Here is an 18551-nt window from a genome sequence, read left to right as displayed (position 1 = left end):
TGTTAAAGCCCTGTTGGCTTAGATGTATTAGGTCAAGCTTTAGTTTTCTATTTTAAAAAAATGGATAATGCGCTAAAGTTATCCAGACAGTAATTACATTTAAATTCTTTCCATTTTTGAAGCAGAAGTAGATAACCCATTGGTGGAACAATATACAGTTTTAATTTTACTAGTGCTGTATCCTCCATAGCATCAAGCACAAAATTTCACTTACAAGCTTCTTCTAATAAGCTTCCAATAATAAGTTTCCTCTACTACTAAGTGAATTTATATTTGGAAAGAATTTCTGACATGTTTGGAACAGTAAAGACAGCAGATCTTATTTGGACTAAGAAACATCTCACAAAAGTAGTTTCCAATTCAAATCTGATAACAAGGTCTGAAAAACAAAATCATGTATGTGTATCTGTAGTATGGATAGTACACATCAGCATTTTTATGATCATAGAGTGATCTGTTACTAGGAGGTTGCAATGATTTATTTATGCCAGTTCATTTGGCAATATTCTAGTTTCTTGAAGAAAAAAAAAGCCAAACATCAAAAAGTGGAGTTCCCTGTAAGTAGAACTGCTTACCTTGGATTTAAAGAGTCCTCGACAGTAGTGCCAGATCTGAGTGTCCTTTCCGTTATAGGGAGAGATGCAAACAGACATTGCCCTGGTGTCAGCTAGATTTCCAGTCACTGTCAGGTATTTATCCTGGGCTCGGTTCTTTATTCTGATGTATACTGCAGGCTATGAATGGAGACATCTATTTTAAAAAAACAGCCTTTCCGATCTGGAAAGCAATCCTTCCAGAGGTTAGCTTGTAGAGAAAGTGAAAGATAACTAACTTATTTCTTATTTCTTTAAAATATGTATACATTAGTATTTTCTACTGATAAATCCTGAGACTGTTGAGCCACATAATCTATTACACTTGTTGAAAAGTGCCCTTTTGAAAAGTAAAACTTAACAGTTTCACTTGCAAGAACTTGAGCTGGGAGTGGAGAAAATTAGGGATTTTGGAGGTTTCATTAAATATGTCTCAGCTCTTCTGAGGAAGGAAGGGGTAGGGGTGAGAGGCGCAACCCAAATAGATCTTACAATAATATAGGAAAAGCAAGAACAGTATTCAGACATGCTGTCTTTGGGCTGGGATTAAACAGCAAATGACTATTTTGGAAGATCCTGAAAAACCCAGACAGGTGAGATTCTTAGTAGTTGAGTTATGCTGTTTACTAGGACATTTACCTTTTTCAAAGGAAGAGATCAAGTATGTATGGTTCAACCTGTGGTTCGGGCTTCCAGCCCTAATGTAATAAAACACAAGACACCAGTATCCCCTCCATCCTTTGAGTATTGTCATCCCAGCTAGAACTTTGGCTAAATAATAATAATAAATGGTCTTCTACTTACTAAGAAAACATTTCACTCTAAGTAACTTGTAGATGCAACATGCTATGGTGAGCGCAATGATTATTTTGAGAGATATTTTGAAAGATATAGTACATCAACTTGAAGCTAGTTAAGTTTTGGTAAATTGCTACTATGATTAACACCCCTAAGAAAATTCACATTCTCAGCATTCAAACTAGCAAACAGAAGGGAAATCTGGTTATTTGAATCAGCAAACAGAACCCATATTTGGCAATATGACTTCAATATAGGCCACTACTTTCACATTCAAAATGCAGAATGATGTACTTAAAGGTCTATCATTCAGCCTGCTTTTCCCACTGGAGCTATTACTAATTCTTGAAGATTCAGTGTATCTTCATTACAGTTTCATTGCTTTATACATGTAAGGGAACAGGTAGTATGACCTTCACAGATGACAGAATTTCAATTACTTTGGGGCTAAACATCAGTTTTAATCAATTAAATCAAGCAAGGTACCAATTACCCTTATTACACATTTGTAGTCTGACTCCTCTGTAATTACATTTCAAAGCACTCATATGCATTATAAGTACCTCAGTGACTTCCTAACACACATCCTCAAAGAGGCTCACGTTCTAATCATTCCTCGGTTTCTACCCAGGTCTATTAACTAAATAAGTACCAAACATAACCCATAAACTACTATGTAAGAATTCCTGCTCAAAAGGAAATGTACTCATTACCTGACACATGTAACTGTAACCTCTCTGTACAGAACCTTTGCAATAATTTTTTTTTTTTTTTGCCAGTCCTGGGCCTTGGACTCAGGGCCTGAGCACTGTCCCTGGCTTCTTCCCGCTCAAGGCTAGCACTCTGCCACTTGAGCCACAACGCAGCTTCTGGCCGTTTTCTGTATATGTGGTGCTGGGGAATCGAACCTAGGGCCTCGTGTATCCGAGGCAGGCACTCTTGCCACTAGGCTATATCCCCAGCCCAATAATTTTTTTTAATATGTGGGAAAAAAAGAATCCTTTGTTGGGTTTCTAAAGGCTTTGGCTTAAATAAGCAAGAGGAAAAAACTATTTAAACATATAAAGTGTTTCATCAGTATAGGAATAAAATAGCTTCTAAAGTACAACACAGGATTAGCCTAAGTTATTCATTACCTCTGGGAACCTAAATGTTCCTTATAGGAAGCATTGCTGACAAACAAGGAAAAGAGTGCTGGGATCCAGCTCAGTGAGTGATGGAGCATTTGCCTGGTATGTGTGAGGCCCTGGGCTTGAACAGCATTGAAAGGTTTCTCAATGTTAAAACTTAACTACTAATGTTTTTGGAACTAATGATTTTATAGTTACTAATGCTAAGGTGAATTTCAAAGGATACCTTGCTTTTCCTTATGAATTCCCAGGGGAATAAGCTATCATCCCATGAACTGGAAATGAGGACTTAAAGATGCACTGGTCATAAAATCCCATGCCATATCCTCTGCTAGGAGAGCCAGGACTGCTTTGGTACTCCTCAGAGCACCTCTGGCTCTCTTAAGTGACACCTTATTACCACAGTAGTATAAGCCAGATGTTCTAGGAGACCCTTTACAACACATCATTATTTGATTCTCACAATGATGACATGTAAGCTTGTAATCATGGTTTAGTAAGTGAGGAAATGAAGTGATTCGCCAGTCACACACAGTTTACAAGCAGCAGAGGTAGCACGTGAGCAAGCAGAGCCCTCATGCTAGGAACCAGTGTGGTTTATACACATGTGCATGGGTGTGGGGGCAGGGACTCCGAGGTGACCAATTAGACTAATGCTTTCTTTGAAACAGGCCGGCACATCAGATTCTCAGTGTTTCTCTCCACTATGCCACGCTCTACTCACATCCTGAAATATGCAGTGGCACTCTGGAAATATTGCCATTTTCTGGTCTTCTATAGGTTGTTTTTTTTTTTTTTTTTTTTTTCCCAGAGCTGAGGACCCTACTCGGGGCCTTGTGCTCACCAGGCAGGCACTCTTCCGCTGAGCCAGATCCCCAGATATTGCCCTTTTCTGGAGGAAAGTACAATGTGGTTCTCGAAGAACACAGATTTTGGAACATAATAGATTTGAGTTCAAATACTGGTCCTAACTCTTGGCTTGCTTTTGCCCAGGTGCTTTACCTCTCTGAGCTTCATTATGCCACTGACAAAGTTAAGATAATAATTTCTATATCCAAGGACTATTGCCAAATTAAGAGACAAAGATTAGAGAGAAATACAGAGAATGTATCCACTGGCCAGTATATCCCCCAGCCATTCCACAAAAACCTCTCTCCTCCAAGTGTGTAGAGACTTCCCTTCTCCAAACAAGGCACTGCCTGTAGCTTTTAGATGATTCCATATCATTTTGCATTTTCAAAGCATAAACTGTACTTTACACAAAACTCATTATCTGTCATTGTATCTTCCATCATAATTACATGATATCAAACATTCATTCGTCCATTTATACATTCATTTCTTCATTGCGTGAATAGTCCCTGAGCTCCTACATGGTGCCAGATATTGTGTCTCACTCATGTCACTCAAATAGGCATAGCCAATCATTTCTTTTCTCATTTTTTAAATTTTTTTGCATTTCTGGAGTTTGAACTCAGGGTCTTGACAGGCAGACAGGTGATCTACCGCTTGAGCCACGCTCCTAACCCAACAGCCACTTCTTATTGATGTTTCTGGTAGAGAAACTATACTTACATGGTTATAAACAGCATACATGGTCCTATAGACAAAAGAGCCAGGTGTTTTAGGATCTCGTTTGTCCTGGGAAAGAGTGTGGAAAGGCATCTGTGAAGATCTGACATTTCTATTTAATTCTGACAGGTGCTTAAGAACTAGCCAGAAGGACTGCATTTGTGACACAAATGGTAGACCACTTGCCTGAAGCCCCAGATTTCAATTCCCAGCACTGCCTAAATAAACTAACAACCAAAGGTCAAAGTTACTAAGTATCTACAGCTGGGTGTGACAGCTCATAGAAGCAATCCCAGGTGGAATCCCAGCAACTTGGGAGGTAAGGATGGGGAGAATCACAGTTCAAGTTGAACCAGAAGTTACCAGGACTCCATCAGTACCCAAACTAGGTTTGCTGTAAACACCTGTAATCCTAATAACATGAGAGTCATAGGTAGGCAGGTCATAGGCTGCCCAAGCAAAAAAAGCAAGAGACACTATATGAAAAATAACTAAAGCAAAGGCTAAGAGGTTATAGCCCTAGTGGTACAGTGCTTGCTTAAGAAGTGCATGGTCCTGAGTTCAAAATTCTGGTGTGGGGTAGGAGGATGTAAAAACAAAAAAACTAACCTAGCTAGACAAGGAATGAAGAAGAACATTCTACACATGGGCATGTCCTTGTTAGCAGCCTGCAGAGGTGGCATGGAAAGCAATTGCACTTCAATGCATGTGACAGCTACCTGAGTGAGGAGGAGATGGAGGAGGGATGAGCTGGCAAACTGGGGGAGGGGAATTCAGATCATGCGGGCCATGAGTGCATCCTGGTTGCAGTGGGAAGCTTTTCAACAGAAGCCTGACAAAGCAGTAGATGTGCAATAAATACTGCTTAAATTTCCAGGATCCAACCTGGGTATTATGTAAGCAGGGGGAAAAATTCCTAAGACTAAGAAAGCAAAGTGAGAGTGTAATACCAAAGCCTACTCTTCTTTCCCTCATTTGCCACAGGGATTACAGTACCTTATTTTTCCATGAAAAATAAACATAGCCAATAAAGTTTTGGATTCGAAGCTAAACTTTAGATACAATATGGTGAACTGGCTAGAATCAACAGGATTTCCTGCACACTAATGCACTCCCCTGCTACATGCTACATAGAAGGCTACTATAGCCAAGAGATAGAATCAACCCAGATACCCCTCAATGAATGAATGAATCAAGAAAATGTGATATGAAGATACACACACATACACACACACACACACACACACACACACACACACACACACAAAAGAATTCTACACTTCCATCAGCAACAATGAGATTGTACCATTCCAAAGGAAGTGGAAATACCTGGAAAAAGTTTTATTAAGCAAATTAAGCCAGACCCAAAGAAACACAGATTGCATGATTTCCCTCATTTGTTGTAATTACAAAGTACCCATAAATCTGCAAGTAAACACACTAGATGGTAAAAGATTAAAAAATACACTTGGACATGATAAATTATTAAAAAGAACTCTAGATACTCACACAGTGAGACCAAAGAAGGATATTCCTAGGAGAGGATCACAAAACCTTAATAGCTATGTGCATATAATCATATAAAATGTATATAATAAAATGAACTCCAAGAAATGGAAGCAAGAGGTTTTTTTATTGTTGCTTTGTTTTTTATATTTTTTTCCATTTGTCACTTTTTGTTTTAATTTCCTTTTGTCTTGCTTGTAAGTTTATCTATCTTGAGGAGCATAAGGGGGAGGCACAGAAATGGTGGGACAACAGATGAAAAATGCAGCAGTGATACTCACTAGACTCTGTTGAAAATGAACCATACAACTTGTTGCGGATGGGAGGGGAAAACTGGGAGAAATGGAGGGAAGGGGTGACACTGTTCAAAATGAAATGTACTCATTACCAGACAAACATAACTGGAATGCCTCTGTATATCACCTTTACAATAACAATTAAAAAAAAAAACTAAATTACATGGCCAAATGCTGTGGTTGACAACATTTCTGCCAGAAAATCAAGTGGCTTGGGTCTCATGGTTCTTTGCTCCTTACCTGCTTCATAGGACGGAGGGAGCCAATTGTTTTCCACCCACTAAATGCTGTCCAATTTGGGATCTCGTTAGGTTCAAGTAGAATCTGTCTTCCCAAGAAATTGGATCCTTCATACGCTATCCAGCTATAAGGAAGTAGTAACGAAAAAAATAATAAAAAAAAATGAGTCTAGGCAAAAGTCCCTGGTACTGTACTTATGGGTCCATTCTTTACAACTTCTGAATTTATGGATTTCCCTAGGGGAGCAAGCAAGCAGGCCTTGGAGGAAGTCCACTGGACTGATTGGAAGGTCTAGATTTCTTTCAGGTTACTACCAAACAGAAGTAAATTGCATCCAAGTCAGAAATTCAATATTCCTTTAGAGCACGTAGACTTTTCTCATAGCATTTTAACATTCAGAGACAAGGCTATAATCTCCTACTATTACTCAGAGGCCTTTGGGCGACCGCCATGTGCACGTCAAGGCCTTGTGCATAACTGAATCCTTTGCAGATATATCTTTTATCACAAGTCCATCCATAACTTCTCAAAGTCACCAAAGGCGATTTTAAAGAAAACCAGTGTCTCTTACTTCAGGGTGCTTCTTCAAGATATATCCAGTGGCATGGGGCTGGGGATATAGCCTAGTGGCAAGAGTGCCTGCCTCGGATACACGAGGCCCTAGGTTCGATTCCCCAGCACCACATATACAGAAAACCGCCAGAAGTGGCGCTGTGGCTGAAGTGGCAGAGTGCTAGCCTTGAGCGGGAAGAAGCCAGGGACAGTGCTCAGGCCCTGAGTCCAAGGCCCAGGACTGGCCAAAAAAAAAAAAAAAAGATATATCCAGTGGCACACACTTGTGCCTTTAGAGACTAGCTTTGGCAAGTTGGTAGTCTGAAAAAGCTATCAGGACCTTGACTAAAAAAGCCTGTGGGGCCCTGCTTTGGATGGTTGCCAAGATGCACAGTGAAGTAGAAAAGGCTGGATGGACAAGAGGACCCAAATTCTCAGCAGGACTCAAGGTCACAGCTGATAGACTGTAGGGGAGGGGTCAGAGGGGCTGCCTTCTTGGTTTGGACCAGGAACTTGGTGTTGCATTAGGGCTTGCCTCATCTTGAGCCAAGGGATGCATAGCCATGGAACTGAGCTTACTGAGCACCATGGAAAGGCTGTCAGAGGGGCTAGTCCTCAGGAATGTGTTCATCTATGGTTCAGGGATGTCTACAGTTTGGATGTATGTCTTCCAAAGGCTCATGTGTTAAAGTCTTGGCCTCCAGCATGTATCTTCTGGGAGGCAGTGCCTACTGGGAGGTTCTTAGGTCATTAGGGACATGACCTGAAAGAGTAGCATGAGATTCCAACACATTTCTCTTCCTCTTCCTGGTTCATAACATATGCAGGTTTGGATCACCTCACACTTCTAACCCTGATAGGCTATCTGGAAGCTTTAAGTGATGGGGCCACTATGCTTGGTCTAGAATCTTCAGAACCAAGAGCCCAAACAAATCTCTTCTGTTAACTGTCCCAGGAATTTTGTTATAGTTCTGGGAAGTTGGCTACCACAGGGTTGCTGCCATTGTTGTAGCTTCAGCCCTTCTGTTTTCCAAATGAAAACTTCTTTAAGCTTAGAAAAGGAAATATTCCTTAGGAGCTTGTACCTTGGTTTGGGCAGAAAAAGACATCAACCTGTGCATGAAATTGTGGGGAGAAAAGGTGCTGAGGACACCTGGATGTATGAAAACTGTGAAAGCTTGGGTAGAGATTACTAACCTAAACTATTCGTAAGAGAAAGACCATCCTGTCCCCTCAACAAGTGAGATCAGGCCTGGCCATCTTGTGGATAGATCAACTGGATAGCTGATAACTCTCTCATCTTCATTTCGCCTATGGCATAGCCATCCCTGCAGCTTCTAGATTCCTTAAATAAGTGAGATGCTTCAGTTATACAATCAGAGCAAGATTATAAAATAAATGAATTTAGTTATATATCGATTTTAATAAGCTCCACAGGTGAAAGAGCTGTGTGGGGGTGATGCTTTAAAGCATCAGCCTCATTACCATCACAAATCACAGACATGACATAAAATAGGAATTTTAAAAAAAACAGCAACTTGTCACTGAAGGTAGATGGCCGTGCTTTAAATGGTATCCTGTAAGGGATCTACAGCCTCCGAAAAATCTTTCAACAGCCCTCATTCTAATCTGTGCAGCAGTTCTCTTCATAGAGGATGTGGAATAATAGGTAGCTCATAAGACAAAGACAAAAGAATGTCAAGATAAAATAGTAACAGTTTTCCAGAAAAGAGTAGAAAATAATCTTTTAGTGTGAGTCAGATATCAATTTAATTCAAGAATGTAAAAACAATGTGAAAGTCTTATACCACAGGGACATAAAATTCAGTTCAAATGGACTTCAGTAGTAAGTAATGTCCTGGAATCTTATGCTTAGAGAGAGAAATCGGTTTATTTGAATAAACCTCCAACTACGTAAAACGCTTTGCAAGAGAAAATTTAATGAACAATATAAAAGTCACTTATTGTAATAGTTGGCTTAATTTTCAATTTATCCTCCTGGCTTTCTTAATTATCCTAAGATATTTAAACAAACGGAGTTGATTATCACATACTTTAAGAGCCATGAAAAACAAAAACAACCAATTTTATATTAGTCATCGAGAACTGTGTGTGTGTGTGTGTGTGTGTGTGTGTGTGTGTGTGTGTGTTTAGATAACTTTTGGTACTACACACCAGCAATGCAGAAGTAGAAACTGTGTTGTATTCCAAAGTCTTCAAAAATGGCCCCAGAGGCAGATTTCCAGGAAGCAAGCAGCCTCTACTTCAGGCAGACCTCTCATGTTTTTGTTATAAACAAAAATTCAAGTACATACCTCAATCCTGTACTAACAATTTTTATTTTCCTTAAGGCAGTTTCCCACATTGTATAAGTCCAAGCCCTATGCAACCTAGATCTACCCTCAATAACCTAACTAAACAAAGCCACGTGTAAGCAGGCTATGCCAAACAGTATGATCCTCATGAAAATGACTGCCCTGCAGGGAACTGCTCTAGAATAAAGCTGTCAAATCAAAATACAACAAAACAGTCTTAGCCTCTCACTGAGTCACTTGCTTACATAGGCAATGGTATTCACAGTCAAAACTGTTGACTTAATGAAAGTGCATTCAGTCAGGGAAGGTCATCTGGTTGAACGATTGTATGACACAGGGATGGCAGCTGTCTCCCCCAAAGGAATCTTATCCCAGACTACTGCAGCTACTACCTATTGATGTGGTTCAATGTTCGTTTATTTAAACACAATCTGCATTGATATTCAGATAAATGAGAACAGTGTAACATCAAAACAACACAGGGATGGAAATAAAAAGCAGCCATGAAAATCTGTCCTAAAACAGTGACCATGTGGGATACTTACAGTCCACTCTTCACCCACACAGATTGGGTATAGAAGTGCAGATCCTTGTTCAACACGGAATTCACAGCCTCTTCCAGATGTAACTCTCGCCCCTCACAGTGTTCCAAAGCAAAAAGACTGATGGAGGGTTCTTCAAAAACCTAATAGCACAAATCAGAGAAGATACTGCCAATAAAGAGCGTCATACTTCAGCGACATCCCATTGTGAATGCAGGCTACTCTGGAGCCATCCATGCTCAAGTCCAGTCTTCACACTGTTCTCCCTAAAGGCATAATGGTCAAAACTTCTTTGGGGGTCATTAGATTCTGTTCTTAATTTTATTCAGTATCTTGTAAATTACAATTGAATCCACAGAAAAGGAATCTTCATCTGAAAATAAAAATGACATAATAACAAGGGACACCTGGTTCCAGGTTGAACACTGACATTTTGTGGTACTCTGTTGTGGAATATATATTGCTGCTGCTGGTTTTAGCTGGCAACAGAATAAATATGAAATGGAATGGAATGGCACTCTGACTTCCCAGGCTATAGCTGAAGCAGTCGCTGGAAATGCAAGACTTCATGAGATCCGTTTTGAAAGACAGGGTCTTACTATGTAGCACAAGCTGGCACTGAGTTCCTATATAGCTCTGGCCAGCCTGACCTTGAATTCCTGAACTTGCCTGCCAGAATCAGAGAAATATATCATCAAGCTCAGTTTACATTATTAGCAGAAGACCATAATTTTTGTTTGTTTGGCCTTGTTTGCCTGAGGTAACAAATGTACCCACTGCCTGACATATGAAACTGTAACCCCTCTGTACATCACTTTGACAATAAATAAATAATTATTCAGAAAAAAAGCTCAGGATTGAATCTAGAGCCCTGTGCATGTAAAGCAAACATTTTATTGCTGAGCTATATCCATCAGCCCAAAAAACATTTTACATTAAAACATAGCAAGACTGCATAAGGAAAAGGGTGGTTACTGCATTAAAATTAAATATTCCTTCAACTCATCACGTCAGACAAGAATAGAATCAACATTGCTCTTTTCCATTCATTAGTATGTTCAGGACACCATGCTAAGAGACTTTAGGGAATGATAAATTAAAACAAGGCATAATCCCTTGTGTTAGAGGCATCACTAAAATAATAGATAAGTTAGAGGATTCGTTAGAACAAAATATCCTTGTGAGAGTACTCAGTAGAAGGCTATTTTATTTTTTACCAGAAACAAGCAAAAATCAAGGAAGCTGCTTGGGCATTTGGTGTCTGAGCTATCTTGCATGATGTAAAAGATTCCGAAGGCAGATATGTGGGGGAGTGGGGGAAAGAACAGGAAAAAGCAAGGGAACTGAACTGCATGGGCTATTAGGGGAGTGGCCTATAAGCCTTTTAAAGAATATGGACTCCAACAAGAAGCACTGTGCTTACTGTGTACTGAATTCCTGGCTTTCGCTTTGAATTTAGAGTTAAGAGACTAATTCATTACCACAGATGAGTTCTTGATAGCTTTTGAACTAAGAACTAAGATGAGACTGGGTTATTTAGCTACCTATATAAGAAACAACATGCTTTCGCTTTGAATTTAGAGTTAAGAGACTAATTCATTACCACAGATGAGTTCTTGATAGCTTTTGAACTAAGAACTAAGATGAGACTGGGTTATTTAGCTACCTATATAAGAAACAACACAGTAGATGGAAGGACTTAATAGTGTTCAAAGGACATTAAATAAACTATTAAAAAAAACCCAACTAGCTCTCATAGATATACCTGCATCAGAGCAAAAGTCAACTGCATGAAAGTCATTCCTTGCTACAGTGTCTGGAATAGTAAAGGAGGAACTGTTTAAATGTCCATCAAGAGGAGACTGGTTAAAGAAATGATGAGCATTTGTCACACAAGAATCCTACACAGCTGTAAAAAGTAATGAGGAGCTGTTGATGAAAATATAACTGACACACATTATTCAACACCAAATACAAAGTGAGGGAGTAGAAAAAGAGCCTGGCTAGGCAGCAAATGTAAAGCCACGCCCTACCCCCCCCCCCCCCTTGCATATAGTTTCTGCCTTCCTCATGGTGGCCTTGAGCTTTAGTTCAGGCTGCTAGGTATCATACCCTGGTACCCTGGCTCACTGCCCTGGAAAGTCTTACAGGTAAACAACAGATTGATTGTAGCCCAGAGGTGTGTGGCTGAATGGCCACCCAGACAGTGGAGCTGAACAGGTGAAAAGCATGTGCAGGCGGACTGGAGCCTCTTATTAAGAGTTTGGGGTCCGATAAGGCTGGAGAGCTGTCCAATGATCTCAGAAATTACATAACTCTCCTAGAAGAGAAACTTTATTCATCTCCATGCAATCAATCCCAGGTGGTGGCCCTCCCTGAGTACCCCTCCTGTCAAGTGAGAGCTCTGCTTATCTTTTTCTTCACTCAATCTTTGCTATTTTATTCCTCCCTCTTTGTCTTGGGACTCACTCTTCAAAACCACCAAGGTTAAGGATGGAATCCAAGTGGTGCTGGTTTTCAGAGTCAGCAAGGGACAGTGTTAAGGTAGCCTGTTTCATGGGCAACCATATTGCAGGAAAAGAAAATGTATGCACTGACAAAACATTATGTGCTTACATATACTGACTTATTTTTCTAGGATACAAATATTAAAAAAATACTCCTAATTGCTTGCTTATTGGAATATAGCATCCGAGAAGACATAAGATATGAATCAGAAAGTTTAAATGAAGGCTTTTAGTGAATGTCTCTTTATATTAACCACAAACTGTACTTCCTGTGGACATGAAGGATGGGAAAAGGACACTGATAAACTCCCTTTAAAGCATTTTTGGTTATTTTTGAATAACAGAAATTTCTTGCTTATTCATAAATTTAAATTAGTAATTGTTATGCACATTGGCACTATGTGTGGGGCTTATTTTTGGTGAATGTTTATTTTTGTGCATGTGCACGTGCACATGCGTGTACACAGGTCCTGGAGCTTGAACCTGGTGCCTGGGCTCTGTACTTGAGCTTTGTTGCTAAAGGCTAATGCTCCAGCACTTGAGCCACAACTCCACTTCCAGCTTTTTGGTGGCTAACTGGCGCTACTTTCTTGCCTGGGCCGGCTTCAAACCTCAATCCTTAGATCTCATTCTCCTATGCAGCTGGCATTATAGGTGTAAGGCACCCATGCCAACTCGGGTGTGTGTGTGTGTGTGTCTGTGTGTGTGTGTGTCTATGTGTCTGTGTTTTTCTTAAAACAGTGTTCAGAAGTTTTGAGCCACAACACAAGAAGAGAGATGCAAAGAGTATGAATATACTGGTAGAATATTTCAAGCTAATGAAAAAAAGAACTAGGTCTCAAAGGTAGAAGAGGAAGAAGTTATGAGTAAGGTATAGCCAGAGGGAAAACTCTCCAAATGGCAAAGCAGACATACTAAGACAATTAGAATATACAAGAAAAACATAAGTTATGGCTGGGAGAATGGTGGCATGTTTTTCAATCAATAAGGAAATCAGAAGGAAAAGCATGCTCCAGAGCTAAGAATTTAGAATTAGAACTAGATGTTTTCATAGTGAGCATGAGATGACTAAAATACATTGGACTCTTTTGGGAGTTCAAGGGAAAGACCAGGTACAGAGGATAGGTTTGGAAACTCAGAGGCAAGATAACAACTGGAGACCCTTGAGTGAAAGAAAGGAGAATACTTCTGTACAAATATACACTGGTATGTGTGATAAAAGCTAGCTTTCAGAGAGAAATAACAAAATACATCCAGAGCAGAGTTAAAGCAGAGATGCTTTTATTATGCTAGCTAAAGAAAACTATAAGAGTGTCCATCCCATAGCATCCAACTTTCTGGCAATAATGAATTAACAATGGCACCAATAAGGCTATTTAGATTTGGCAGTCAGGAATGAATGTCAACCCTGACTAGAACTGTTTCAGTGGTATGTCAGAAATGAGTGGTGAATCTGTGCTGTAACTCTGAGAAGTTAGTGATAAGAAATAGCTGACATGATGTACATACTACATTTGTTCTAAACATATTTGGTGAAGAAAAGGGTTAGGGCCAGATGAACATTCTCTTGGATACAATGGAAGGTTACAATGCATAGAGAAAAACTGAATGATAGAGGAGGGATGGCTTTGGAAGAGTGAGAAGTCCAGTCTGCCCTTTCCATCAGTTCAGAACCACTGGCCAGAACCCATTAACAAGGGAAAGGGCCACACTGGAAACCACAAACTGTACATCCCATGGAAATCAAGGATGGGAAAAGGATGCTGAGACACTTCCCTTTCAAGTAGGGAAATGTGTCATTTTCTGTGGACTCTGTACTGAGGTTGCCTGCTGATGAGAAAGGTCTTGAACACAAATTCATGTATACCACAAATGGTGTGCTACACTTTCCAATATGGCAGCCACCCCGTCCGATGTGACCAATGAGCACCTGACATAGGACTCGTGAATAAATGACTGAATTCATTTCACTTAAATTTAAACATCTACATATAATTACTGGTCTCACATGAGATGGTATAGATGTAAGACTTAGAAACCACAGGAGAGTAATGGTAGCATTCATTGTGTGCAATGAGGCAGTAGGAAAGTGTCAATAGACTATCCAGAAGTTCTTGTTTTCCTTCAGTAAACACCACTGGACTGAGCCCAGAATAGACATTCATTACAAATCACTGAGTTATTGATTAGTCATATCATTCCTAAGTGAAAAATAAAAATCAGAAGTAATGGAAAGTCAGGAAACAATCAAAATCCACGGTTAAGCTCTGACTTTATGTTTTAGACTTTTTTTTTAATAGCCTTACTTACAAGGGTTTAAAACTAGCATTTTGGCTTACTTAGAAGTACACATCTCCTGCTTGAGTTAAAACCTAGTATGGAAAATTAGTCTAGGAGCCTTGACAAGGTGCCACAATCAAAAACAACTAGTGTCCTCCATGAAGAGTCTCAAGTGCTAAGGGTGACAGCTACCCGCGTTAGAGACAATAGTGGAGTAGTACAACATTTGTATCTCAGAGGAGAAAAATAAAAACTTAATGACAATGTAATATAAATGCTATTTATTATTCTAATCTAAACAGAATCTGTGAACATTTGTCCTCTCCCTTTTGCAGACCAAAGACATCATTCAGAAGGATACACTATTGACACCCAAACGCCATCACATGCAGTCTCATGAGCTGGCAGTTCTACATCTAGAAATTAATTTTTGTGAGAGATGACAAGTTTGATGAAAGGGTTCATAAAAACTATTTAAATCTCTATTTCTTCAAAACTGATTTATGAAAATTCAGAAAAATGTACAGAATGACTGAAATGATATTTTGAAGAATTTGGGTGACTTAAAAAAACATTAAGGGCAGTTTAAGACAAGCTTTAGATAAACTGGCAAATAACCTACCGGCAGTACCAACCAAAGCAGAAGGATAACTAGTACGCGACACAAGAGTAATGACGTAGCTCTGTTAACCAGAGAAATGTCAGCATGCAGCCCAATCTATCCAAGTTTTCATCTACCCAAAGTTTTGAAACCTAATGGGGGGGAGCTTCTAATCTGCCTTCAAGTTATTAAGTGACAGGAACACATTTAACTTGATTTTTTTTCAGTTTAAAGGTGTTTTCTATATAGATAGTAAAACATACTATATGTATAAACAATACTTGATGTGTACATGTACTCAAAGGTTGGGAAGATTAGGAAAGCTAGCATAGTGCTAATCTGGGCAGATGGGGGAGGGTGATTAATATCTAAGCAAAAATAGAGTGCTGAAAAAAATCATATTTTATGAAGCAATGTCCCAAATATGAAAGTAGGAAGACAGATGGCACAGTAGTCTCAACTTTCCAAGAATAGCAGAAAAGACCAGAATTTGATTAAAATTTGAGCTCTACAAATGTCATGGCCTCAGACCATGTGAAATGAGAAGACAGCCAAGCATGCGGGGCTGAAGGCTCTTCTTGATTATCAACAGGAAAGGGACATTCTTGCCAGGTCAAGTCTAAGCCATGCAAAGAGGATACAGTTTCTAAGAGGAAGACTTGGTTATGAAAGAAAAAGAATATTTAAATAAATTATATAAATGAAAACTTAAATTGAAAGACAAAAGACCCATATCTCTTCAGCCCATTGACTGAAATATTTTGTGAGAATAGTAATAATTCATCTATATAGAACTAAATATATGCTGGGCATTATTCTAAGTGATGGAGGATATATGGTATTCACAAGGCTGAGACATAGACATGGCAGAAAAGGCTTCAAGACACCATCTCTAAGAAGCAAAATGCTAGTTTGGAGGCATGGCTCAAGGTGTAGAGTACCAGCCATAGTCAAAAAAAGTAGAACTGACAAAAACACAAGGCCCCACATTCAAGTCCCAATAATAGCACAAACATACAAAAAGAATTAAGGATCTTGAGATGGGGATATTATTCTAAATTATTCAGATAAGGCAAGTTACAAGTGAGGCAGGAAAGCCAGAGTGAAAGGATAAATCAAGGCAGAGTTTGGAGTATTACATTTTGAAGATAGGGGAAAACCCTGAATCAAGACAAGCTGATGATGGCATTTGGAAGTCAGAAAAAGAAAGACAGTCTACCCTCTAGAGATGGTCTATACTCTAGAGATGGCCAGAAAGAACAGTTCAATCAAAATTCGAATTTACTCCAGTAAGAACAACGCGAGACTTCATACCTCCAGAATTAGGACAGTAAATTTCTGTTGTTTTGAGCTACTGCTCACTTTTCACAGCAGTGCTATGGTTTGAGTCTCTACCAAGATGTATATTAAATTGAATCCTGATTGTAAAGCATGAATAAAGCAGAAACTTGATCAACCACGGTGTTGAGGTGGGATCTTTGGGAGATAATTTAGGTTAAAGGGGGCCATAGGGGTGGGACCCTAACCCACTAAGTCTGCAGCTTTATAAGGGGGGAGAGGGACTGGAGCCAGGAAGCTCAGTTTCTCGCTCCAAGCAGTGCTCTGCACTGACACCCAACCAATGTGCCTGCCAGGAAGAGGGACCACAAGAGATGTGCTGCTTCAACTTCTCAACCTTTAGAATCATAAGCCAAATCAATCTTTTTTACTTTATAAACTATTAACCCTGTGGAATCCATCAAGAATAGAAAGCAGAATAAGACAAGCATCAAGAGAAAAATTATATGCTTGCCTTTACCCTTTTCTAACTGACGTGTGTTTTGTGTTTAAAGAAATCTATCCTGCCCTAGCATCATAGGATAATTTCCTCTAGTTGTAGTTTGCGTTTCACATTTAGGCTGTGTTTGCAGTAGGGTTCTATCATTTTTTCCTGAGTAAATAAATGTCTCAATTACATTTATTTCAAAAGTATTTCACTGTGATATAATTTCTGTAATCCCCTGTTCATCCTCTGTACATCTGCACCTCTTCTGTACATCTACATATCTGTTCTACACTCCTTTATCCCACAGCTCCATTAATTTTGGGGCCAATACCCACTACAAAAACTATAACTGTTACACTGTTTGCTAAGAGTATATTTGGTGGGGTAAGTCATCTGACACATCTTAAAAATTACATTGGCCATTCTGGACACAATTCTTTTTCAAACTAATTCATTTGTCATATTTTGTCCTTCACAACTCCAAAGAAGAAAAACCGGAAACATTTTGCCTGAAAATGTATTTATTTGAGAAAACCAAAATCTACAGTATTTTCCCTTTTCATCTCTAAAAGAGTATCATTTTCTATTACCTAACATATTTTTCTGACTTATTGCCTAGAATTAAAATGTATTCCTAAGCGCTCTATCATTCATTCACTGTTTATATCGGTTCTAACAACTTTAAGCATATGGGTTAACCCAAGTTAAATAATGGCCAGATATTCCTGATGGTTTTATTTATTTACTTATTGATTATAGTGCTGAAAATTGAAACTATGACCTTATACTAGGATTCCAGAATACTGTTGAAGTGATGACAGCAGACACCTTTGCCTGACTTTCTACCTATCTATCTCTCACTATATAATAGTTAATTATATTAACTATATTCAAGTTCAGCTAAAAAGCTTTATAACTGTATTTCTCTATACTTTATAAGCTCATAGATTTCATTCTTCTGGATTTATAGTCTTCCACTATGGGAAGCTATGCCTCTCTATTACTGCCCTTTCACAGAATGAATTATTGTCTTGTTAATACCGATTCTACCTCTTAAGACCACTTATGTCATCACAGTCACAATTTCTTCAGAGTCTTGTTTTGTTTCTTTGGCTTTGCCTGCTGATAGCTGCCAGGATAAGATTATTATCTCAAAGAAAGCCAAACTTCCATGCTAAGCCACCACAGGGCCATTAGCCAAACACTGAGCAGACTGCTGCTCCTATGGTAACACAATAAAAGCAGTGTCCGTAACATACTACCAGGCCAACATTCACACATCTTACATGCTGATGTGAAACTCACATTTACCTCCTTAGAACCATCAGCAGTTGCTCAGGTGACCTGCTCTCATAATATATCTACTATTCTTTTCATATCTAGTTTGAGTTATAGCATTTTGTCAACAGATGGCAGCTGTAAATTGCTTTTTAAAAACATTAATTTCCCATCCCGATCCATCAATTTCCCTAGCTACTATGAGATCAGGCTAAGTATGATAGAAGGAAGCCTAGGACAACTCCAGAGTACAATTCTTATACAACGTACTGAAGAAGTAGAAAAATGAACTTTTACAAATATATGTTACGTATGAGGGACAAGGTAACAAACAGTACAAGAAATGTATCCAATGCTTAACGTATGAAACTGTAACCTCTCTGTACATCAGTTTTATAATAAAAACTTAAAAAAAACAAGTATATGTTACATATCTACATAAGTGTATTTATTGAGGTATGCCTAAATTGGTTTACTCTACTTAGTATATAATGGGTTCTTGATTTCCTTATGCCCATGAGCTGAGCAGAGGGGATCTAAGGTGACAGAATTCAAAGCTACAAATATAGATCTTAC

The 18551-nt window shown here is 39.0% G+C and overlaps 1 protein-coding gene across 1 annotated transcript in view; it reads right to left on the bottom strand.

Moving 5' to 3' along the window:
- Crybg3 (crystallin beta-gamma domain containing 3) overlaps window positions 1-18551 on the bottom strand; it is a 93906-nt gene that overhangs the window by 2063 nt on the left and 73292 nt on the right. Inside the window, exons 18-20 of the mRNA XM_048346470.1 lie at window positions 9548-9687; window positions 6136-6259; window positions 576-734 (exon numbers count right to left, since the gene is read on the bottom strand). Coding sequence (XP_048202427.1) covers window positions 576-734; window positions 6136-6259; window positions 9548-9687 — 423 coding nt within the window. The remainder of the gene's footprint in view (window positions 1-575; window positions 735-6135; window positions 6260-9547; window positions 9688-18551) is intronic.

The sequence above is a fragment of the Perognathus longimembris genome, chromosome 5 (assembly GCF_023159225.1).
Source record: "Perognathus longimembris pacificus isolate PPM17 chromosome 5, ASM2315922v1, whole genome shotgun sequence".
In the NCBI taxonomy this organism is placed as follows: Eukaryota; Metazoa; Chordata; class Mammalia; order Rodentia; family Heteromyidae; genus Perognathus; species Perognathus longimembris.
The sequence above is the reverse complement of the archived record's forward strand: the minus strand, read 5'-3'. Positions and strand labels throughout refer to the sequence as shown.